The sequence below is a fragment of the Nesoenas mayeri genome (assembly GCF_963082525.1).
Source record: "Nesoenas mayeri genome assembly, chromosome: 4".
NCBI classification, from domain to species: domain Eukaryota; kingdom Metazoa; phylum Chordata; class Aves; order Columbiformes; family Columbidae; genus Nesoenas; species Nesoenas mayeri.
The window spans coordinates 5,967,261-5,991,529 of NC_137540.1; the positions used below are offsets into that span (position 1 = coordinate 5,967,261).

At 42.7% G+C, this 24,269-nt stretch overlaps 1 protein-coding gene across 2 annotated transcripts in view; it reads left to right on the forward strand.

The window, feature by feature from the left end:
- Window positions 1-24,269, forward strand: part of ARHGEF38 (Rho guanine nucleotide exchange factor 38) — a gene marked incomplete at both ends in the record, with an annotated part of 33,257 nt that overhangs the window by 3,656 nt on the left and 5,332 nt on the right. For both annotated transcript variants that reach the window (XM_080343990.1, XM_080343991.1), the window contains 8 exons: window positions 5,814-6,004; window positions 8,180-8,303; window positions 12,572-12,719; window positions 15,774-15,791; window positions 19,862-20,061; window positions 20,579-20,712; window positions 22,368-22,472; window positions 23,352-23,468. In XM_080343990.1, the coding sequence (XP_080200116.1) occupies window positions 5,814-6,004; window positions 8,180-8,303; window positions 12,572-12,719; window positions 15,774-15,791; window positions 19,862-20,061; window positions 20,579-20,712; window positions 22,368-22,472; window positions 23,352-23,468 (1,037 nt within the window). The remainder of the gene's footprint in view (window positions 1-5,813; window positions 6,005-8,179; window positions 8,304-12,571; window positions 12,720-15,773; window positions 15,792-19,861; window positions 20,062-20,578; window positions 20,713-22,367; window positions 22,473-23,351; window positions 23,469-24,269) is intronic.

Below are 24,269 nucleotides of genomic sequence, written 5' to 3' on the forward strand. Positions count from 1 at the left end.
TGGTTTCCAGGAGGAATCAGAGATCACATTTGCAGTGTTCAGCAAGACAGCACATGCTTTGAAAATACTCCTTGTCTTGCAAATCTATCACATATTAACTCAATAACTTTAGCTGAGAATAGGTCAACTGCACTGTTAAATGGTTTGCACATGCCTCAATTTAAAATACATCAGTGACATACATGTAATAGATACAGTGACTCAAAACACAGCTACCACAATATATGGCCTCAGAGCTCATATCTGAACCTCAAGTTTTACACTTTGCCTGTGGCTGATGTAGTTATAAGAAATAATCAACAGCAGAAATGAAGCAGAAACCTGCAAAATTATACAAATTCCTGGCAAGCTGCTACTCCTTGGTGTAAAAAGCACAGTCTGAGGCAGCTCATCCCCCTTCACGCCATCACAAGCAGGGCACCTTCCCCCATCCCATCCCATCCCATCCCATCCCATCCCATCCCATCCCATCCCATCCCATCCCATCCCATCCCATCCCATCCTCCCCCTGCTCTTCGCTGGCACCTCCGTACCTCTCCCTAGTTCCGTGTTTGTTTAGCACTGTGCTTACTGATTAACTCTCTGTGGACTACAATGCAGGGAATATCCTATTTCACTGCAAAATGTATTGATCTTTGGAGCGGCTAGTTTGCTAAAGTAAAAGTCAGGACTATTTCCTGAAGTGCAGGAGATGGCTTGATGAAAATAACCTCCCTGTGATGAGAAATCACAATCTAACAACAACTTTTCTTTTATAGTGTCCAAATTTAAGCTTGGAGGATCTAATTCTGTTAACTTGCACTGTGATAAAGCTGGGGTTATTCCATGAACTTATTGTAGTGTCAGTCAGGCTGGGAAACGAGCTCGTCTTTTCAGAGCAGAATCCATTTTGTGCTGCTGTGTTTGCACAGCACTTGCGACAATCAAGTCCTGCTGTGTGGCTTAGGGCTCTTAGGAGATACTGCAGCACAACTGCTAACAGCAGCTGGGGTAAGAGAGGAGACCAGGACCCAAGGAGATTTATGGATCCTTCTCTGAGCATATTAGCAAACGTTTTATTAATTGGGATACTTTACATTGGGGGTCACAATGCAAATCCATGGCAAATCTTGAGGTGCGTGTGTCTCAAGGGAAGCGGTTCAGATGCTGCCCATCCTTGGTTCTTACTTTATTAACATATTAGCTCAATGCCACAGGAGTGGGATATTTATACTGGTGTATGACACACTGGAAAGGTTTATTTGTAAGTATCGGTGCTAACAATAAGGGCATTCTTCTGTCACCTGATGATAAGCTTTCTTCCCTTCCACTGCGGTCACATGGGATCTCTCTGTAGTCTTGTCAGCACACGTATAATTAAAGCGGTCTGCTGTCAAGGAATTGCAGAAAGATCTTGTGTGTTGAATGTAAATATTTTCTGTACCTTATGGAACAGAAAAATGATCAAAGATTGAACGACCTAATTGCAAGGAAGTCTCTGATGCAGATTTGATGAGGGAACCTGTTGCCCAGGGAGGCTGGTGCAAGGTCATACTGGTCCTGTGGTGTTCTCCTCCTGTGTGCAGAAAAGGAGCTTTTTGCACGTGTAACCCACAGCGCACGTGCAACGAACCCGCTTCTGAACAACGCTGCTGTTGTGTGCGTCTGTGAGGAAAAGGAAAAGCATTTTCCACAACCCTCTCCCAATCCTTTTGCATTTCAATGCCCAGCTTGGAGTTCAGCGGATCTAATCTGCACCATAGCGTTGCACTGTAATAACTCTGGTGCAAAACTGTAACAACAGCCCTAGGAAGTGAGGTGGTCCCTTACAAGGGGAGGGGGGTCTGCGGTAAATCTTGTGTGTTGTTAGCTCATGCGATGCGCTTGTCTCGCACGCAATGGGACGCTCCATCCTTTCCTGCTGCTCCCATTTCAGACTCCCCCAGTCACAAGGATCCCACTGCCCTGTGTCCCGGCACCCGTGGGAGAAACAGGGGTGCAAGAGGCAGAGCCACAGCGCAAGGGGAGGTACAAGTGGGGAGAGGAAAGCTGCCACAGCAGCAGTCTCTGAGCTTGGCTGCCTGTGTTTCACTCCCAAATCCAGCTGATAACAGCTGGTGTAAATTCCCATATGTACTCACTAGGTTATCTGAAGGTGCAGGCTATCTGAGGACTTGCTTTCATGGAGGAATAATTTATCTGGGTGTTGTGAGACTCAGGTTTCACACGTGAAAACACAGTAATGCTGTAATTTGTTTGTTATACCTTGATAACTTATGCCTTCCCTGCTCCCCTGTGCCTGACAAAAATCTCTATACCTGCACAGCGCGAGTGCAGAACTTGCATTCTTTGGTGCCCTCCAAACGCTGCCCAAGTAATGACAGGGCCTGTTCCTCATCCCATGCCCCAACATCACTGTACTTGTTGCTACATTCCTTGTCAGCACCTTCACTTCCAGATGGGGAGAAACTTGGGTCCCATCCCCAAGGGCAAATGTAGTATCCAAACTGAGCATCTTACCTGAGAGGAAGGATGGATAGAGCAGACCTCTCGGAACTGCTCAGTCTCTAGGTGGGAAAGCCAGGGAAATTTGCACACATAGATCTTGCAGACCTGCTCTGGCTGCTCCTCCAGTCGCTTGCTGTGGATCCCCCAATACTTCCCTGGGTCCTACGGCACTGGCACATCACAGGCTCTGCTCTGTGCTCTCCCTGCACTGCCGGGGCAATATTTTTAGGCTTCACACTTGCAAGGAGCTTCTTTATTAAGGCACACAGCTGCTTTGTCCATGTCACCACATAGTGAACCTCCTGCTTTGAGCAGCTAGAGCTGTGTACTTCAACACACAGCTGGAAGACCAAAGTCAACACCTTCCTCTCCAAAGCAAAGTCCTCCAGAAAGGCGGCTCCTGCAGATAACTGACACCACAAAGCAACAATTGCAAGCATTGCCTTCTACTTTACATTTATATGCCTACTAAAAGTACCAATTACTTTTTTTTTTTTTTGTAAACTGGTCTTAAGATGTAGCTGTCTAATAAACCATTTGACAGACAGGTTTTTCTTTTTCTCAAACCTGGCTTCTGCAAGGATGAACGAGCCAAATTCTTACTGTAACAGTTAATCTTCAGCAATGTCTCTTCCTGCTAATCCTCTCTCTTGAACAATTCTGGGGCTGGTACACATTACCAGGTAGAAACTGGTACGCTGAAATGGTAGAAAGGCTGCTTATATTCCAGATATGAACTTGCTGTTTGTGCATTCACGAAACTGTTACTTACTCCACAAGGATTTCAGCAAGCTACTAATGTTCTCAAACTGGTTAAAAGCAATCAGCTGAACATGAAATCACAGGGTTTGGCTGTAATCATCACTTCAGGATCTTGATGTTGCATTCTATAGAGACAGACATGTCTGAAAATGAAAAAGTTAATGTATTGAGTGAAAATGGACAATTACATTACTTTTAACAAAAGAATACATTTATTAAAAAATGTGTTTTCTATAAGGAAACAGCACCTACCTGATATTTCTCATGGTTATTTCTTCCTGTTGAGAACAGTTTTTATTTCCTGGCATTATTATCTATCATGCAATAAAGATAATAGATGAGCCCTGACATAGTTCAAGCATCAAATTTGATCAGGGCAATCTAGTGACATAAACTGAAAGAACAGCCTCTCAAGGGATTGAAAATTCGAGCCTGAAGTGGGATAACAGTGGCTTTGTTTTGCGCATATAATGCCCTCTCCTGTTCCAGTATAGAAGATAAGAAAGTTCTTTTGCAAAGAATCTTGTGGTTACCTTCAGATTCCATCTGATAACGTGGATCTGAGATGAAGTGACACTTCTGAGATCTTCCAGGACGTCTGGTCCTCTCTGCACTTTCTCAGGAGTCACCCTGGACTCCCACATATAGACACATGCATGCAAACATTTTCACACCCAGTCTAAAGAAAAACGCTGATTTTGGTGCAGAACTGGAACAGAAATTGATTGTTCATGTGGTTCCTTGTGATTTATGAGTGTGGTAACATACTGTAGGTTTTTAGAGGAAAAAGTACCTGCCGTTTTAGCACGTAAGCAGCAGGTAAGGTGTTGTCATTCTGCACCCCTAGCAGAAAATCGCTCAGAGGGAGCTGTGGAGTGGTGCCAGTACCAATTTCACTCTCTTCCTCACTAAAATAATAGCAGAGTCTGTTTCTTCCAGAACACAGCACCTTTGGTCCTGTGCGCTCACACCAGCGTGGATTGAGCTTGGAATTCTTTCAATAGCCCAAGCCCTGCAGAGGGGAGACATTCTCATCATGTTTTTATTTTGTTGTCCGTGTTCATGCCTGTGTTATGCAGACACTTCAAGGTTAAAAACTCAAAAGTAGAAAGTGCCCCTAAATACAAGAAGTCTCAAAAAACAGCCCCTCTTCCCCCGTTTGTTTGAGTTCCTTGTCCTCACTGCTTAAAACTATCAGTACAGAGGTAGAGATGCAGTCCCAAAAGCAGCTATTTAAAACAAAAGCTGTGGTCACATCAGTCTCACTAGAAAACCTGATGGGATCAATAACAAACCTGTCCTTTCTGAATATCAGTGGCCAGCATAGTTGTAGAAGGGGTTGAGGATGGTGATCCTTGGCTTTACAACATTTCACAGCTCTCAGCGGAAGGAGGTTCAAAGCTGCTGAAAGCTGCTCGGTTTTCCCACACGGCCAGGTTGTCACCTACAGCCTGGTGAGACACACGCTGCTCGGTGCTCACTCGAGTGCTCATGACCTCAGCCTTGACAATAAATCCAAAAAACTCCAATATATTCCATATTGGCTCTCAACAAGCAAAGCATCAGATACTGCTTGCTATTGCCTCATTATACAGTGTGCTCCCTACGAGAAGTTGACACCAAGGCTTAGCGTTCTGATCCTCAGCACAGATTTCCATCCTTGGCCGCTAAGCAATAAAAGCCCGTGCTGTCAAAGCGTGGCCTGGGTAATGCAAAGATGAGTAGGGTAATGATATGTCCATTTTTCTTGGTGCTCTGCACCATCTTGTGGCTAGCAGAAAAAATCCACAATAGCCTCTGAAATATTTCACCTTTTTATTTTCCCCTATGTGTGTTTTTCCTAATGCAAAATACAGATTGTCAGTGTACACAGGTAAAATTTGGTGCCCTTCGTACAGATGACATGGATGTCTGCAGGCTGGCTTACAAACCAGCAAAAGGCAAGACCATCAGATAAGCAGGTCCTGTAGCACACATAAATGACCTGTCTGTAGAAGATTTGCTTGCATTTCCATGTGTTTGGAAGAAATCAGATATTCTAGGTCTGAAGTGTGGAAAAATAGTTAAGAATGTTTTGATCCCAGTGATATTTGTTGTTCCAATAAATGTTTGTTATTGATCATTAAAGGTTTTCCCACATTCTCCTGTAATTCCTTTGCCTCTATCAAAGAAATATTTTTAAACAGAATTATAGGTTTCATCATCATTGTAACATTATCTTAATTTAAAAGTGTATCTTCCAGTATCTACAACCTTCAGCCTTCCATGAATAGAGGTAACATTACATTGTATGGAGCAAAAGTTATTCCAGTGAAGCTTATTTATGGTAAACACAGCCTTTTTCTTCCGCAGGAAGATGTTTTCTCCCATCCTCCAAATCATTATAGATGTAGAAGGGCATCAGCGATGGGACAACATCCAGTCTGATCTGGGATTGCCATTTCTTTTGCATCTTTTCCTGCTCCCCATGGTGATTTTGGAGTTTCCAACAGGCACTGTTTACGTTCCCCTGTGGTCACGCAGGGCAAACTGATGCTCCTCACAGATTTCCCTCTTTTAAACAGAAAAGATGTCGCCTCAAGTGGGGTCCTCATCCCCTGCCACTTCACCACAGGAGGATGAAGAACAAGTCAGGAGGCGCATGATGGCCAAGAGGGTGAAAATCATCGCAGAACTCATGCAGACAGAGAAGGACTATATCAGCGACCTGGATCTCTGCATCAAGGAAGTGATTCAGCCCCTGAGAAAGAAGCAGGTGAGCACTGGGGGCGGAGGAGGAGGTGAGGTGGTGATGTCAGGGTCTCCACTCACCCACGTTCTGCTCACAGATAACCTTAATGCAAGCACAGATAACTTTATCCAGCCTTTCAAATAGCTGTTGTGGAGAAATACCATGTCTAACAGCCCAGTGAGCACTTCAGAATTTGCATTCTACACGGAAAAGGTACATTTAAGAAGGAAGGCTCATAAGCTATCTTTCAGGCAAAAGATCTTATTAGGCCAATGATACCTATTTTCTTTCTCAGCTGAGACTTCAAAGAGCACCTTTTCCTCAACAATATCGCAATTGTTAGAAAAATTGTGCAGCGGAAAGCTGGCAATAGAAGGAGAGGTTGTCCAGAGAAAGACTCGTATTTATGTGGCCTGCAACACAGGATTAACAGAGGCTGCACAAATTATGTCTGCTGCTAATACAGAACAAAAATAATTTGAAACAGACCTTAACCCAAATGTTATGTATGTAGGGTTTGTTATGAAACTGGTGACAAAACAGAGGTGCAGGGGCCAAAGTGTCTTTAGATGACGTTGGCACTGCCTCTTTGGGAAACACCGTGGCCGGCTGAAGCTTTTGCTGATTAAGGACCGTTTTTCTTCCTTAAAGCTCTGTCAGAGTTTGTTCCAAGCTGTTTTCAGAAGACCTGGCATCTGCTGACATAGCTTTAAGGAGTTCTTGACTTCTTCCTCCTCACTTGTTCATCCACCTAGAAGTATCCTCCACCTGAGTCCCTCCCCAGCCTGGCCAGCACTGAGCATGAGGAGTCCCTGCTTGAACGTGCTGAGATTTTTGACAAGTGTGCTGTATTCCTTTGCCCTTTTCCAGCCAACTGAAAACACACATTCCAATTCTGCCCTTTGTCACTGTATTAAAGTGTTCAAGTGTCCATGCACAGCGTAGTTCCAAATACTATGTAGGCATTGTACTGGAGCAGAGGTCGGAAGTCCTGTGCTAGATGTATATAGGAAAAGCAATTTAGAGATTATAACTGTCTTAATTTAATAAACTCTGCATTTTTGAAAGGCTTTCAAGAATGTTATATGGTTTTAAGGCTAGTTGGCGGATAAACTACTGTACTGAAAGTTTGTAATGTGTTTAGAGAAGGATAGCATTTAGAAAATTGACCTAGCAATGAATATGTTTCATATTTCCAAATGGATAAAACATGCTTTAGCCCCTATAATACTTACAAAGAAATTAACTGCATTAGTACTGAAAATATATTTCTAATTTTGTTACAATGGCAAGCAATTTGATCCTCCTGGCATCTGGTAAGCTGCTATGTAAGTCAGCAATTCTATTTCTAATAGAGATACGCTCAGAGGGTATCATTATGGATGTCGAAATCAATCTTGCCTTTGTTCTCAGTATCGGCACATTACCACTGGCTATCTCCAGTTGTCCCCAAATATTAACTATTGCTCTGCTGTGCAAGGAATAACTAACTACTGCACGAAAAGTACGTGTCCTGGAAATTTTTTACTTGCTTTAAAATGAGTAGGGACAGGGATCCAAATTTTCTGTTGGTGTAAACTGATGTAGTTCACCCAAGTCAATGTTGCGTGCCCAGGATCTGCAGGAAGCTCTTTAGGTTGTATTAATACCCAGAATTGTAAATGTGTTTCTTTTAGTGGAAATTATACGATCTCAATTGTATTTTTGGATTTATAGGGAACTAACTTAACATGGTACCACCATCTGGAAGTCTTTGTACCTGGTAGCTGGCACCAAAGCACCAAGGTCTCAGTTTATGTAGCGGCTGCTGTTAGCAACTGGAATCAAGCCCACTGTCAGCTATTCTTTTCCTAAGTGGGAAAGTAAACATGCATATTAAAGCCAGCTAAGGATCTTTTCTTATTCAGATGATAATATTTATTTCCTTCCCAGGCAAACACTTTCAGGTTAGGGTTAGTTCAAAATAAGGTTAAAAGCACTTGATAACATACCCTTTGTTAAGTGCGTCAACCATATTATACTAATCTGAAAACGGTATATGTGTCCTTGAAGTCACAAGGAGGATGTTTAGATGAGGTTTTGCAGAAGTGGTGCTTCCCGGAGTGTTGAATACTCAGGGTTTAGCAAGAGAAGGTCTGTAATACACAATGTCCTTCTTTATCCTTCGTCAGTAGCCACTTAATATTTGTATTCCATTAGATTGCTCGCTTTGACGTGGATGGCTTGTTTAGCAACATCGAATTGGTCCATCAAGTATCAGCCAAACTGCTGTCATTGTTGGAAGAAGCCACGACAGATGTGGAACCACCCATGCAAATAATCGGTATGTTTACTGTCCTCTTGAGTTCTACAAAGCTACGTGAAAGAATAAACATAACAGTCTCCTGTCCTCTACCCACATCAGACTTAACTAATACCGCTCCCAGTGGCTAACATGCTACAGGCTGTCCATAATGACACCGGAAAAATGACATGTGAACCCTGTCCAGTTGCTCTACTTTACTCATATGATCATGATGCTCTTCTTCCATCTATCTGGATGTTGAGGGGAAGGGAGGAAGGGAAGAGTGAGTTTAGCATGAGTAAAAACTGCAGCACTGGGTTATGCCACATATTGATAATATCCTTTTTATCTAGTTTGATACTGCCTACCTAACTCTGCTTGCACACCAACTCTTATATTGCATACTCAGAATATTACCATTCAAGAAAAGCATTAAAAATGATTGGAATAATAAACACATCACACCTCCCTCGAACATTGTAAACGTGTATCTACTGGCAATACAATTCATCTAACAGGTGGTTAAGGCTTAACAGGGACACGGTCAGTAAAGGCAAGAAAGCTGTATTTGTTATGAAGTTTGTGAGAGTCTGGGCAGGAATGTCCATAGGGATCACAGGTATTTCCAGCAAACTGGTTGCTCCTGGATATGTCACCAGTCACAAATTCTGCAGGTGAGACCATGAATGTTAAGGCTGTGATCTGTTTATTCACTTGACATTCTGGCAGAGCTGGAGAGATGTAAGAAGTTACCACCCACCAGCTCTCCCATAACTGCTTCTTCAGAGCAGGGGTGGTACCCGATCCCCCCTAAGGGATCAGGTGAGAATTCTTAACTTACTTCAGTGCAAAGTCAGCCAGTTTAGTTTAAAAAACTTCCAGCTATGATTCAGAGGTCAGAGAGGTTCTTTCTTCCCTAAACTGACCACAAAGAACAGGTAACATGTTATAGAAAGTCCTCCTCTTCTCACAAATAATGGAGTAAAAAATTATCGGTTGCTGTTTGACTAAGAAACATGACATTAAAGTATATGAGGCTTGGGAAAGGTATTAATCCTAGCAGGTCTCAGTCTGGTTTGCCAAGGCAACAGCTTAACGTAGTTTGATGCAACTGCGTTGTCTGGTGGTATTTCAATAAAAGTGCATCATGATGAGTCATACCCTTAATAAGCAACGTTCTATTCTAGCAGGAAGTGCTGTGCTCACAGCCAAGAGAATCATCCTTTTAGTTCCCTGCCACATCCAGAAGTGAAGACAAACAGTTCCATCCATCTATTAGGTTGTATTTCTCCAGAATCAGACAAAAAACCATGAAAATGTATGGGACTGTGGATCACAAAGTTGGCTAAATTATATCAGGGAAAAAGATGGCAAGTAAGGTGTGAGGTGTTCCTCTGAACGCTGAGACAAAAGGAGGGAGAATAACTGTATCACTATAAACAATAAGTTAGTAAGTTTGTCATCCCCTAAAAGTACAGCAAGGTGATAATTTTGTCTTCGGGATCTTCATAATCAGTGTAAAAATTGTTAAAGCCAGGCTATAGAAAAAGCAGGCTGACAATCTGTTTAACACTCCCATCATATTCTATCATGTTTTTGGTGTTCAAACAACTTGCATTGACATATGTCACTTTGGAAGGCAACCCAGTCCTGGTAAGGTTGAGGAGAACTGCTAATCACCTGGTTTGAAACCAAAACAATGTGGTTGCTGGTATTCATATCTGGTTTTAGTCTATCATCTCTGCAGCTTATGCTGTGTCCACCTTGATGAGTAGTAATGTCCAATAGGAGCAGACTTGTAAAGTGAAACAGTTGGTGCTAAGGACTTGGTATCCATACAACATGTGTCAAGAGATCTTACTTCAGGTGGCTACAGCCTGTTCCTGTAGATTGAGATATGCTCTTCATGGCTGGATGCATAAAATGTGCCGTGGGAGTGTGTCTTCTGGTAATTACCATCCTCAAAAGGATCCAGTATGTGTGTCCAGTTTTGTGCTAATATAGATAGACCTTTTCTGGTGCTTGGTCTTCTGATGCTTAAACGTGGCTGAGGTTAAATACCTTTCTAGTTCTCTCCTGTATTTTTTCTGCTCTCTGTTCTGGATACAGAGGAACATGAAATCTTAGTAACCTTATTAGCTTTTAGACCCCTTCTTTCTCCCTCTCCCACTGCTGTCCATGCAGGAAGCACCACTGAAAGCCACAGGGAGAAACTTTCTGTTGTTCAAGTCTTCCTCCTCGGATTTTCTCTGTGAGACTGATGACCACTACACTTAAGAAGAGGCATCAGGCACATTTGGATCCGTCAGAATGTGCAAAAGACTCAGCATTTTTAAACCTGTGCTGAAATACCATGTGGTTTTGGCCCATGAAGCAAGCTCCCGCAGTGGTGTGCCCAAAGCTCATCTGATTTGTTCCGTATGGCTCAGAACCAAGAAGGGCTTCAGGCTTAAGAAATCTGTCTGCTTTTAAAAGGCCTTATCCGTGAAATCAGCACATAATTTTTCTCATCACTGAGTATCAATGAAAGTATCTGTCATCGTGGCACAATACATCAGTGAACAGATTTTGCTCATCTCTTTCATTCTGGAGAAGTGAATGATAATTTCCAGCCTCCAGTATCTGCTGAAATAAGCTATAAGTCTACAGCTTGCATTTTTGCTACTCAAAACATAACCTCAGTTGAGGGCTTAGCATAGTATGGGCTGTGCTAAACACTTGGAGCTCTGCTTAATGTTGGTGAAAAGCGTGAGAGCTGTGAATCAGGTGCCAAGGGAGCAGGATCAAGAGAAAGTTTGTTAAGGTTTCCCCTTACCCCCGTGGCTGATAAAGGCCCGTGTAGCGAGTTCATGGAAAAGTCAGGATGCAAAGCGCGTTGGTAGCCACCTGCATTAGCATTAAGCACGAGACAGAGCAGACAGACAGCTCAAGAGCATTTAACTATAGTGTATTGGTGCTTTTCTGGCCGTGGCCTCACAGTAACTAAAATGAACTCATGGTCTTAGCTCTGTCACTGTTGTTTCCTTATTCACACCTTGGAACCAACATGCATTAGAAGCCCAGTTAACCTTCGCTGCTAAGGGAAAAAACCCAGAGCTGTGTTACTGTGGTAACTGAATCATTTTTCACTTTAAGACAGAGCAGTTCAATGCAATGTATTATGAAACAGCCCGCTCCGGTCAGGATGAAACATGCAGGATGCCTGACAGCTTGGCGCTCACTCTGTGAATGGAGAGCTCCCAATTAATGTGGTGTTCGGCTTTTAACTTCAATAATCATTACCATAACTCAACCGGAATGTTTATAAAACATTGGACTGGTTGCCACATAGGTGTAATTTTTAGTAAATGCCAGAGACAGGAGTTTTCACCATTCCTGTTGTTTGTTATCTGCATTTCCATGGATGCTGATCAGCGTGCTGCTACATCACGGTGTAAGAACCGAGTGAATATCCCAGCAGAAGAGCTGCAGTGTGTCTTCTCCGCTCAGATAATATTTCTTACACACACAGAAACCAATACAGGAGTTTTCAGCTGAAAGGATTAGGCACTGGAATGAAATGGGAAGTGGGTGCAGGACTACTTTAGTGCCTCTAAAATTCCCAACTATTCTTTTGGGAAAACGGTGGTGTGGAGGACTGGAAATGGAAATGTTTTCCCCCTTCAGTTGTATAGCAGCCTAGATACTATATAAAAATGGCTGTAGTCCGTGGCAGTTTTATTTAATTAGGGGAGGAGGTTGTTCCTCTGTCAATGTGAAGAAAAATCTCTATTCTAGGCCATAACAATTGCCATTTCAGGATTTCGCAAAACAGATAAAAGTGAAATGGCTAATGGAAGTTAGAGTCATTATTCCTGTTATAACCCATTTAAGTTCATATTCAGTTGGAAAAAAAGTCAAAAGGAAAATTAACAGGCTTACATCCATCCCTCTTACCAGTCCACAGCACAAAAATGGTCTCTCCTTAGCAGTTAAGCTTCTCCTGTGTGGTTTCCACTGAAGGGGCATTTAACTGGGGCAGTGGATTAGGGGGTTGTGTATGAAGGGGTGCAGAGTGTAGAGATTTCATGCCTTTTCCTGGGGGAATTTTTGTGCATTAACACTGATATAATGGTGCCTGGCTATGACAAAGATGAGAAGCTGAGAAATACATGTAATAAATAATGCACATAAACACGCAAGATCGTTTCTAAGGGAAGTAAAGTGGAAGCCAGCCTTTTTAGCTCACGGCTAATGTGGCGGAATAATAAAACTCCTTCTGAGATGCTGTTGTCTGGCTTGACACGCTTTGTTTTTCTCCTTAACAGGGGAAGTGTTCTTGCAGATTAAAGGCCCACTAGAAGACACATATAAAATCTACTGCTATCGCCACGATGATGCACACACCATGCTGGAATCCTATGAAAAGGATGAAGAACTGAAGCAGCATTTAAGACACTGTGTACAGTCCTTAAAGTAAGATCTTTTCAAATGATGATTTCCGTCCATAGTCAGTTGCCTGGCAGGGAACATTTTAAATGGATGTAGATGAAAGGTCCCCTGTAAATCTGGAGTTTTATGAGGCTTGCTGGGAGCTCTGGCTTATGCTGCTTTCATGAAAAGATGACAAGCCAGGGGCCATGATTAGATTTCTTTCTCTCTAAGATGGCCAAAAATAGCGGAAGAAAGGTTGCTCTTCCCTTAGCTTCAGTGCCCCATACTGGCAAAAAAATCCTGCATCATATCACGGGTAATTTGGAACACCTTACCCAGCTCCCAGGAAACTTGCTGCCCCCATCTTCAGCAAGGCTATTGCGTGAATTAAAACAGCATGTGAAGAAGCTGTTCACACACACTGGTGTTTGTGGGCCTGTGTTGCAAGGCCCCCAGGACCTGGAGCAGCTGTGTGGTGCTGGACCCCTCATGATGGGGGTGTTTAAGAGTGATCAGTGTCGGAGCAAGATGCCAGGTGCCACCAGTGGAAGGTGCTTTGTGCCCAAGATGCCAGGTCCCACCAGTGGAAGGTACTTTGTGCCCAAGATGCCAGGTGCCACCAGTGGAAATTGCTTTGTACCATCAGCTCCAGTGCCAACCCCTTGCGGAGATGTGTTGAGAACTGTGGATGCTGCAGAATAACAGATCCATCTTTCCTCCAGCTTGGCTTCTTCCTGCAGCCAGTTGCAGGAACCAGCTCATCCACTCCACAGAGAATGCTTCTCTTCCCACCCATAAATCCCCTTGCCCCCTCACTTTCCCAAAATCGTCATACAGACCTGTCAGGAGGGAACACACCAAGGTCTTTCAGATGGGAGATCCAGCCCCATCCCCCAGGAAAGGCCCATTGCTGCATGCTTGTAGGAGGGATGTAAAGCTGTCACAAATAATGCAGCATACATCAGCAACTCACATTTCAACCATAGCCCTGTTAGTGATCAGGCTGCAGAGATGTCTTAAGACTTAGGAGGTGGGAAGTATGTCCAAGTGAAATGTGGAAAGAACAGTGGAGGAGAATATTAACAGCATTAGAAGAGAAATGTTCACTTTGAAGACAGGTTATGCTGAAAATAAGGTTTATTTTGTGCAACATGTTCAGTTATTAAATATATAACAAATTATATGTGCAGGGTACTTAGCCTTTAGCTACCCTGGAAGTTTAAAAAATAGATTTTCTTATAAACTCAGGCTTTCAGGCTAATGGATGGCCAAGTATCTCCCCTAAAGGGTTGTTTTAGTTGCTGATGCCTACAATATTCTTTTCCAGCTGATCAAGAGAAGCCGCTTCTGTCGTTCATTCATCCCTGTTGCTAAGGCAAGGGGACATGGAAGGAAATAAAGATAAAAGATAGTGTCCACGTATATGCTAGGGTGGATGCTGCCACTTGAATTCCAGAGCCAGCAAGAGGAGCCCCTGTTCTAACATCACAGCTGGGATTTGTGAAGAGAAAGGTTATTTTCTGCTGAGCCATTGCAGCTTTGGCTAGCAGGAAGTGACAAAACCTTCCCCACAATGAAGCCTTGTTTTGTCTTGTTCTTTCCTGATTAGCCTTTAAACGGGAACCAGCGAAAAAAGCACTGGTGCATGTTTACTATGTTGAGTTTTTCCCCAGTGCCTAAAGATTGCTGGCAATTCAAATATTAAGGTCTGAAAGAGCACACTCAAAAACAGAGCTGTGGTCATGTAAACCTGTTACTACTGATTGGAGAATACTTCTCCTGGGAAGAAAATTATGCAGCATTTTTACCAAATAAGTTATAGGCCATTGTGAGAGACAATAAATGAAGGGGCTGGTGGTGACTAGTTGAAAAATGTTTACTTCTTAAATATTTTTTTTCCCCTTGGAAAGACTATTGTTCAATTTGTTTTAAAACTGAAATGGGCCCACCTTATTAGGGGCTTCTGTTCCTCAGCTGAGTAACATCTCGCATGTGGAAAACAACTTCTATATCAGGAGCAATTTGAGAGTGGCACTCTGCACATCTGCACAGACAAATCAGATTTAATTAGCCATGCTGAGATTCCTGTTCCTGCTGTTGGCTGAAGAGGAGAAATTCCATCCCAAAATGTAGGTGTCTGGTCCTGTGTTTCAGCAGCAATTATGCAAACTGGGGGTGTTGTTTGCTAGCTTAGCCAAGGAAATGCAGCTGGTAAATATGAAAGGATGCTGGCAACTACCTGCTCTGCTTTCAGCCTGAAGTAGCTTGGTCAACTGTTGCAGGGGCAGAGGGACATCATAAGCATGCAAAGTGCTGACAGTACGGAGGCAATGAAAGCACCAGCTTCCAGATGCTCAGTGAGGCACCGGTGGGCAAGGAGATAAGAGCGCAGGCAGTCAGGAAGCAGTGACTGATGATGTGACGTCAGGAAAGCCTAACCCAGAGAAAGAATGACATTTTGGTTCCCTTGCATTTGAGGGAATTCATAGCATAAGGAAAATATTCTATGCATATGTTTGCATGTTTCCAAACTATAATTGTACATCCCTGCTGCTTTCAGTGTATGTATCAACACCATCCTACTCTGAAGAGGTTTCAGTTGATGTGTAGCCTACAAAACACTTAACAGCTTCATTGATTCTATATCTTAAAAGGCTGAAGTGTATTATTTCTCATTTAGAAATACATTTCTATTTAAATAAAGTAGATAAGAATGTACGCAGAGTGTAAGAATGACAGGTTTAATTTTACTTTTTGTATTAAGGACTTGATGTTACTTACCATTGTTTGCACGGCAACCCAAACTTCCTTCTCTAACAGTGTTAGGACAAAGCTGGGTCTTATAGCCAAAGCCGGGTTTCTGACAATCCTTTCTCATTTGGGGCTGTCCTTTCAAAAAGATATAGGGCCAGATTCACCGGTACCCTCTGGCTGTTTTGTGCAGTTCTGCTGACACACAGCAGCCATAAACCTAAGTTAACTGGCCAGTTACAGCTGCTCTGTGTCACTGAAGTGTACCTGGGAACCTGGCCCCTGATCTGTATAAATCCTTTTAGGAGGAATCTAATCTATGTTTTGTTTTCTTCTGTTTTGCAGAAAGATATACGAGGAAGAGTAAGTACTATGCCTTTCTGCCTTTCTTACATGCGAAATAATCTTTAAAATATATTTATCTTCAGTATGCTTAAATTGTACACATGGAAATTTTAAGAACACGAGCCTTTTGTGTTAGTATAACATATAGATTTTTCCAGGACATACAGGCTAAAGACTCTAGTTTTAATTTCCCTAAGCCTGTTCAGTTTTCTAATTACCACTGCACTATCTTTGCAATATCTTTCAAAACTTGTGGTTGATGAAGCTGTGTAGTGTCAGTCTCTGAAATGCAGACGCTCTGAAATAATTTTGCATAGGCCTCTGTAGACCTGCTACAACACAAATTAGATTCACAGGAAAAGCTATTTCTAAGGTGATGCCATGTATGAGAAGTCCACCCTAGGATCTTCCCTGTGACAGTGGCTGGAAGAACATCAGAAAAGAACAAGCTCAATGCAAAGCTTTGCCAGAATGCTCACCCAGTCATCGAAAACTTGTGGTTAAGGGACTTCTGTGCCAAATGTGACATCTTTGAAAAGCTATAAAGGAGAGTTTTTCACAGTGGTGGTTTCTGGACATCCAGCAGGTTGGGATCATTGAAATGCAGCATCTCCTGAAGTTACCTGCAGGGAGAGGTCAGAGGAGGGGTTAGCTGAGCTGAAGAAAATGATTGCAAGCCCAGACAGAAATGTTAAGAGACAAAAGAGGAGCAAGTGTGGTCTATATTGGTAGGTGCGGAACACCTGTGAAGCCAGAGAATTCATTAATCAGTCAGTCGATCACAGGTCATAAATAAAATCAGTGCAAAATAGACTTTGAAGGATTTGCATGTTGGGGTTTTCATGCTTTAGTCAATGTTAGGAAATACTAGTTTTTCTGCATTTTGTTTTGGTAAGGGACATTCTTGTATACTCCTGTCTCCCAAGGAGGAACAAGGTACCCAGAGAGTCACAATAAGATCATGTGAGACAGCAACACATATAGAAATAGCACAATACTGGCAGCTCTGCCTTGTGTAACTGAATCAGAAATGAACACCCCATTTTCTCCTTCGAACAATGTAGGATACATCTCACTTTCTGAGCTTAAACTGGCTCTTATAAAGCTGTGCAGAGCGCAACGAGCCAGGTTTAGCTACAATGCCCTCCCTGAGCTTGGTTACCTTGCCCAGTGTGGTGGCATTTGCCTTCCCAGCTGACCGAGGGGACACTCAGAAACCCCATCACCTGCAACTCTGCTCAGAGGCTGCAGAGTCTTGGGAACCCTCAGGCAGGACCGCACCCAGAAATCTGGTTAACGTTGAACCGGAAAATACGGTGTAAGTCACCCCAAAGGGTCTGTGATGTTGCTGCTCTGAGATTGCTTTTCATTCAAGCGTGATCAAGAAAACAGTTACATAAATACCAGACAGTGCTGCCCTTTGCCAGCAGCTCGATAGGTTAAATTCTGCTTGGCTTAACAACTGTGCAGCCTCAGTGAATTCCCTGGGTTTGCATGAGGGTCTTAAGGCACAGTGAATTATTTGCCCTGCATGTCTTGTACTAAAACGAACTGGCGCACAGTAAACCACAAAGCCCAAGACTTTAAGTTGCTCTGCAGCCTATGATGCCCATGGAACATTTCAAAACTGCCAAGCTGAATATGCCACCAGCCTCAGCCCTGCTGTACCGCGCTCACTGTTGTTTGCCACTGGACCCAGGTGCTGCGTAATGAGAGCAACTGAAATTAAATCCTGAATCACCTGTCTTTGCATAGCTCACCACTATGTGTTTTATAAACAGGTGGGAATCTTTCTGCCTTTGTGACTTTGTTTTGCTGGGAGGAGAGAGGAAGGATATGCTGTGAAACTCACTGCAGTTAACTGAGCTGCATTTACTGTGGCGCTATGGTAATAATTAGGGATGAGATTAGTACAGCTACATATGACATAGAACACTTGCTAAATTCACAATAACATGGCGGGGGGAGGCTGAAGTAGCATCACAAATGAATTATCAACTCCATTTTCTGCACAATAGATGTCACAAGCCTTTACTCGCCTGTTACAGTTGTATGGCAAGGCCATGTCCTGCCAACGGGGTGCATTGCAAACGGGGCTGGGCCATGGAGAGGGGCTATCGTCAGCTCATCTTGCTGGGGAGAATTAGATGAGTTGAACTTTGTGGCATTTAGTGCCCCAGGGAGTCATTATCTTATAACAAACCTACTATCTCTCGAACCATATTGCAAGACTGTGTCATGCAGATACGCGAACAGAGGGCTGTTTATCACTTGGGCAGCTGTCCAAAGTGCAACTATATAAAAAGAAGACACTTGAAGATTTTTCCATTCATGAGGCAGCTTTTAGAGATTTGCATTCATGGGGCTTTTCAGAGAAAACAATAACAATTTAAGATTTTTTTTTCATTATTGCTGCCAGAAGCTAAAAGAAGGGAAAATAGCTCTCTATATTTAATGTAGGATACAGGGGAAATGAGGGGGATTGAAATGATGAGAGGGTTTGGGGACATCAAGAAGCCTTAAAAGGCATCTACTGTTAATTTTTTTCATGCAGAACTTTTTTCCAGATAATGCCCGTGCGAGAGAGATGCTTTAAATATGCAGATGTCTCTTCTCAAAGGCATTCAAATTGTTAGTTAATTAGTCAGCAGTGGGGATTGGCTCTTGTACTTTTTACACATATAAAAGTGGGAATGAAAGCTTTTTTTTCCTTACTCTTCCTGCTGCACAAAACAATAGATGTCAGCCTGCAAAACCTAGTGGCTGTTCCCTACTTTTTGTGCTTTCCTTCAATATTGTGTTATTCCACCTTTCCATATGCAGGAATCCTTCTTCGCCTAGCATTAACTCTTGCATAGTTAACCTCAAACAAGCTTTTCATGTCCAAAGCAGCCTTGTTGGGCATGCAAACCCGACAATGCTTGCTCTGCTTTACTGCCCTTCGCTCCGTTACCACCAGCTCAAGCTCAGTTGCAAAGTGGAGGTCTGGACGTCACAGGTAGTTCATACCAGCAATGGTGTTAGAGCGTTGTCTGGTTTGCTCAGGAACATGTTGTAATGAGGAGACACAAGGCATGTCTGCTGGACCCCCAGTAATGACTGACCCAGGCTCTAGAGCTTGGCCACCTGGTGTTACCTGCTCCATGTTTCTGCCATCCACGTGGAAGGTAATGAAGGCACGTGTGGCTTGGTCCCTGTTTTCTCCAGGCTGTTGTGATGACCTGCAAACTGTACAGCTTCTTGCCTTCAAGCCTAGAGAGTGTGAGCAAAGGAACAAGCCTGGAGCTGCAGAGCATCCTTGTGCCCGCAGGGGAAGCTGTGGCTTTCCTACCCTCATCCTTCTGCCACCCCAGGCTCCTGCCTTGGTGTAAGGTGATTTCCAGCAGGTTGGATCAAGCCTGGGTGAATATTCTGTTCAGCATTTCCCCAGGCCAGATCTGGTAGCCTTTGGAAGCTCAGGCATCGTTAGAAATAGCCAGCAAAGAAAACCCACAGGTAAATGACAGTAAAGCTTAAAAGGCACTGCAGTGAGTTGAGAAACATTGTGGGAAGCGATGCAGCCGTGAACGGGCATGCCAGTTACTCGCAGCAGAGATATTGCAGTTTTAAGCCTGAGGGGCCAGAGCAAGATGTAATGTCCCCACTCATATGTGTTTCTCAAACTTCCTGTTATTTGTTCTTCCACCTACATGTCCCTTCCTGCGTGTTGCAGTGCGTAAGTTGCACCACACGCACCCTCAGACTGAGTGGGACTGTTTCAGAGGTGATGTCTAAAGCAATAGTCTGGCACACTGCTGAAAATACAGAAAACTCAGAGCTGGCGTGTGTTTCTCATTGAGGGGGTGAAAGGGGGGGTTTGTTTATAATGGCCCATGTTCCCTGACAGATGTCTCTTATTTTTTGACTTAAGTGGTAATTGCGTTTCTGTGACTCAGTGCAAAGCACCGCTCTGGTTTTGAAATTTGCTGTAGTTGAAAGCTCAACTGAAGGATATAAAAGGCAGCAGCTTCAATCACTAGACAAAAATGATCAGTTTTTGTGTTCAGGGAGTTTATCCTTACGTGACATTGTTTTTGTATAAATTACAGAGGAAAGCCAAATCTAATGGACATGGGATCCCTGATGATCAAACCAGTACAACGGGTGATGAAATATCCCTTGTTACTCTGTGAACTCTTGAATTCAACTCCTGCTTCTCACCCTGACCACAAGGCACTAGAAAATGCCCTTTTTGCTATGAAAAATATTAATGTGAACATCAACGAACTTAAGAGGAGGAAAGATTTAGGTAAGAAAAAGGTACAAAAAATTCTCTGTCTTTGTAGGTTTGGGCTGGCAATTACAAGAGATGTTTCAACTCCAGTCATATCACTACAACAGTTTTTGGCTGGTGCTACCCAAGTTGTGTAATACTCTGGGTTTCAAGAAGGTAACAGATGCCTTGAGGTCACTTGTCCTCAGCCAGCTGTGTTATCTGACCGGTAACTCCAGAAATATGAAAATGGTGAAAGAATTCATGTTATATCCACGTTTATTGTCCGCAATGCAGTTGCAAACACTGATAATAATTAAGACGCAGTGATAGCAACATTTCTTATAGACTTGCCACGTTGAAAGCCCTAACTTCACTCTTCCCAAGGCTAGTGTTGATAACAGGGTTTTCATCACCTCAAGCATTTTCACACAGGATTACAGCAAGTGACATCAAAGTGTCTGCTCTCAAATGGTTTCATATCTGTGTGCCCATCCCTGTGAAAAGCCTTGCGAATACAGATTATTAGTGTCATGAAATTCTCTGTCTGCAGTGCTGAAGTATAAGAGGAATGATGATGATGAAACCCTTAAAGAGAAGTTTTCCCGACTGAATATCCACTCCATTAGCAAGAAATCCAAGAGGGTCACCAGCCACCTGAAAATACTGACGGGGGGAGAACCTCAGGTACTTACTGATCCAAATGCAGATTTGCATTGACAGCTTCAGTTCTGCTGTTGCACTGGGTATTTTTTTGAAACATTTTGGATATGGAGCTTGTGGTGTTGCTTTTTTTTCTGTGTCGTTTATAAAGTCATTTTCTGACTGTCACAGAAGGCAGAAAAGATCTTTGTGATTGAAACAGAAAATAACGTAATGCGTTCTCCACCTTTTTCTTTTTTATCTGAGTTTCTCAGACTTGTGATCTGATCGCCAAGAGGAAGCGACCGGTAGGTTTGTGAAACTCAGCCTGCGATCAGCTTGTTGCCGATAGACCAGCAATAGTTATTATTGGTGTTGAGAAAACATTCAATCCGTCTTGCTCCGCATTATGACATTCAGGTTCTGAATCCACCAAGGAAGATGATCAATACTTCTGATTAGGAAAGGCCATGGGATTTGGCTCTACCAGGAACTGTCAAAGCTACCAGATGCAAAGAACACTGTGATAAGTCTGATGGGTGTCAGGTGGCAAAAAAAAAACCCAACTCCTTCATAATTTTGAGGTTGTAATTCAAAACGTAGCAGGATAAACATTTTCAGGAAAGCTTAAATCTAAATCTCAAAGAAAATCAATTACAACTGACCTTGAAAATGACACGCAGTGCACCTCACCGCATTACATGGCTGATTGTAGAAGGTCACTTGCCTTTCTAGATGTGACTTTAGAACATATGTGTCTTTTTTTCTGTTTTGTTTTTTATCAGTGGTTTCCCCCTTTCTCTGATGCAAACTACCCCCATTTTTTTTTCTCTTCATTTATTTGTACAGTGGAAATTTTTGTATTCTGAATGGGCAAGGCTAGAAAGTCAAGAAAAAAACAGGGAATTAAATGCAATTAAGAGGAGATGTGATTTTTTTTTTTTCTGTTGAAGCTTCTGTTTTCTGTTGTTTTGTGAGGTTTGTTTTGTTTGGTTTGAGAAGCATTTTAAGAACCAGGATACATCTGTTAAAGATTCAGACTAAGAAAGTTCTCAGTTCACATCTCCAAAACATGCTGTGACCGCTGAAAAAGAGACTTGACATTTCTCAAATTTCTCAAGTAAAAGGTAGGCAGAAATAAACGCATTTTCAGGGTTGGTTTGTTTTTTTCAGCCAGCATTAAGAAGCCCAAGCCTATTTCCAGCTGCTAAAGGTTTCTAGCAGGTAACAGCTCCACCTGCAGCCAGCCTGGGGGAAATCTCCCCATCACCCACAAAACAGCGCGATGGAAAAATATCTTACCATTTTCACTATTGTTTCCTCAAACGGAGCAACAGCGTATCGAAAATGAAGAGTTTCATTGGTACACGTGGATGTGCTTGTAATAAAGCAACTCCCCGCTTCCACAAAGACTGAAAATTAAATCCTCTGGCATGTTGCCCTGTGCCTTTGATTTTTCTTGGATTAAAACTGGATCTTGGGAGAATTAGAGGCCAATCTGTTCTGTTTTCAAAGGGAGGAGTTCAGGGAAGGTTTGGGTTTTTTTCCAGAAGTGCTCTGGGCATCTCTTTCATTAACCAGGCAGGGGGATTGGACTAAATGATCTTTCGAGGTCCCTTCCAATCCCGAACATTCTGTGATTCTGTGATTAACCAGGCTCTTTCAGGCTGCCAAAATAACAGCACAAACATCTATTTTAGGTAAAAGATCAAACTTTTAATAAGGAAGAAAAGTTGTTCCAAAGTTTAGAGAAGACTGTGAAATCGTGCGTGAAGAACATTTCGCTCTCCTCGCAACAACTACAGGTGGGTACACAGGCCTTTTTGAAATCTGTGGCCACAAACCATGTCTGTAAGTGGTTTAACTCACGTATCTGCCACTGGTTAGGCAACACCACTTTATTTATAAGCAGGCCTGTCTACATCACAGTAGTAAATAAATGAGCAGTGGTGTTCCTGCATTACTGAGCCCATGGTAAAGAAGTTTAGAACACCACACTTCTGCATTTTTCCCCTTACACAAGTTGCTTGCACGCAGACCCATGGGTGCAGTGCAGAAAAGAAGATGCTGTCTGGTGGCACAGTTACTTTCAGTCACTGCGTGAAGCCATTTGGGTCCCGCACATCTGCTGCAGTGCATCACCAGCTGCTTCCCATTAAAAATGGAACAACTGGGTTGCAGCCATGTGAATTAAAATGTCCTAAAACATATATTTTGGCTGTGAGGACTCCTTCCTTCATCCTGTTGCTAGGTTGTGTTGAGGGCTGGAATTAGATGTTCAGAATGCTCAGGTGCTGTAAATGTCTTTGCTTTAATCCTCCTCTCTGAAGATGTGGGTTGGCTTGTAACTTGCTTGTCCCTCTTCTGGATAACTTACAACACAGTAGATGCGTGAGGCCCCTCAAAGCATGTTTGCCCAAAACAGACATGAAGGTTGTTTGAGAAGGCATAATTTTTTCAGCTCAACATTAACAACTTCACTCTTAAATAGTGCACATTGAAAATATACCAAGCACAGGAAAATGTTTTCATAGTAAACAGTCCCACAACAGCTGGAAACTGCGCAGGTATCAGACAGCGAAAATAGTTCTGTTTCAGTATTACTGCAGCATCTGCATGAGTGAATGCAGTATTTTAAAACAAATTGCAATAAAGTGTAATTTTGCTACCATCTTCTCATTTAGGATTCCATACATCTGGCTGCACAGAATATAATTGGGCTTCAGGAAATCTTGCGAGACAAAGATGAAGTTGACGAATGTTTGAGAAAACAGAACAGTGCAAATCTCTGTGAAGACCTTGTAAGTTTATGCATTATCCAGTGTTACACAACTACCTGTATGTGTGAGGAAACGGGTGTGTGTGAGGAATACTCAGGACAGAAAAGAGGGAAACATAAGTAGGAATCCATTGGGAAAGATGAGTGGGTTTTTTGGTTGAGGTTCAGTAAGAACTAAGATAAAATTCAGTGTAAGTGCACTGTGCTTTTCCTAGAAGAGCTAAAGAAAATTTCTCGAGGTAAATTCTGGGTTTAATCTTTGTGCTAAATTTGCACGTTTCACTTGAGCTTCAACCAAGAGCAGTAGATCTTTGCTTTGCTACTTCTGTTACCAACACTTGTGGTTTTAGAGTGACTTCTGTGATCTTGGTGGTGCTCATGAACTATTAGCTCCCGGAATCACAGAGGTGTGAAAATCTCAGCTTTGTTACCTTTTCAGGTAAGTTACTACCCTTCATATAAGGAAACCATGAAAAATCTGGATATAGCTCATAAGAATTAAAAAGCAGTTTCAAAATTCAAGAAGGTTTTCAACTGGTCTCTTGCATTCAGGGTCCAAATGAACTATAATGCCTGGCCCTACTAAGATAGACTAAAATGTCTCTTCCAAATGGGGTAAGCTGCTTCTCCAAACAGCTGCTCAAGCTGGAAAAATTCAAAGGTGGAGGTTTTCTTATACTTTACTATGCTTGTGCTGACTAAAACATAGCCATTTAATCCTTTCCAAACACTGAACACAGAGTTTGCCAAGAAACAGAAGGATCTTTGATAGACCACATCCTCCCAGATGACAGGGAAGTAAGATGTATTTCCTTTCCTTTGA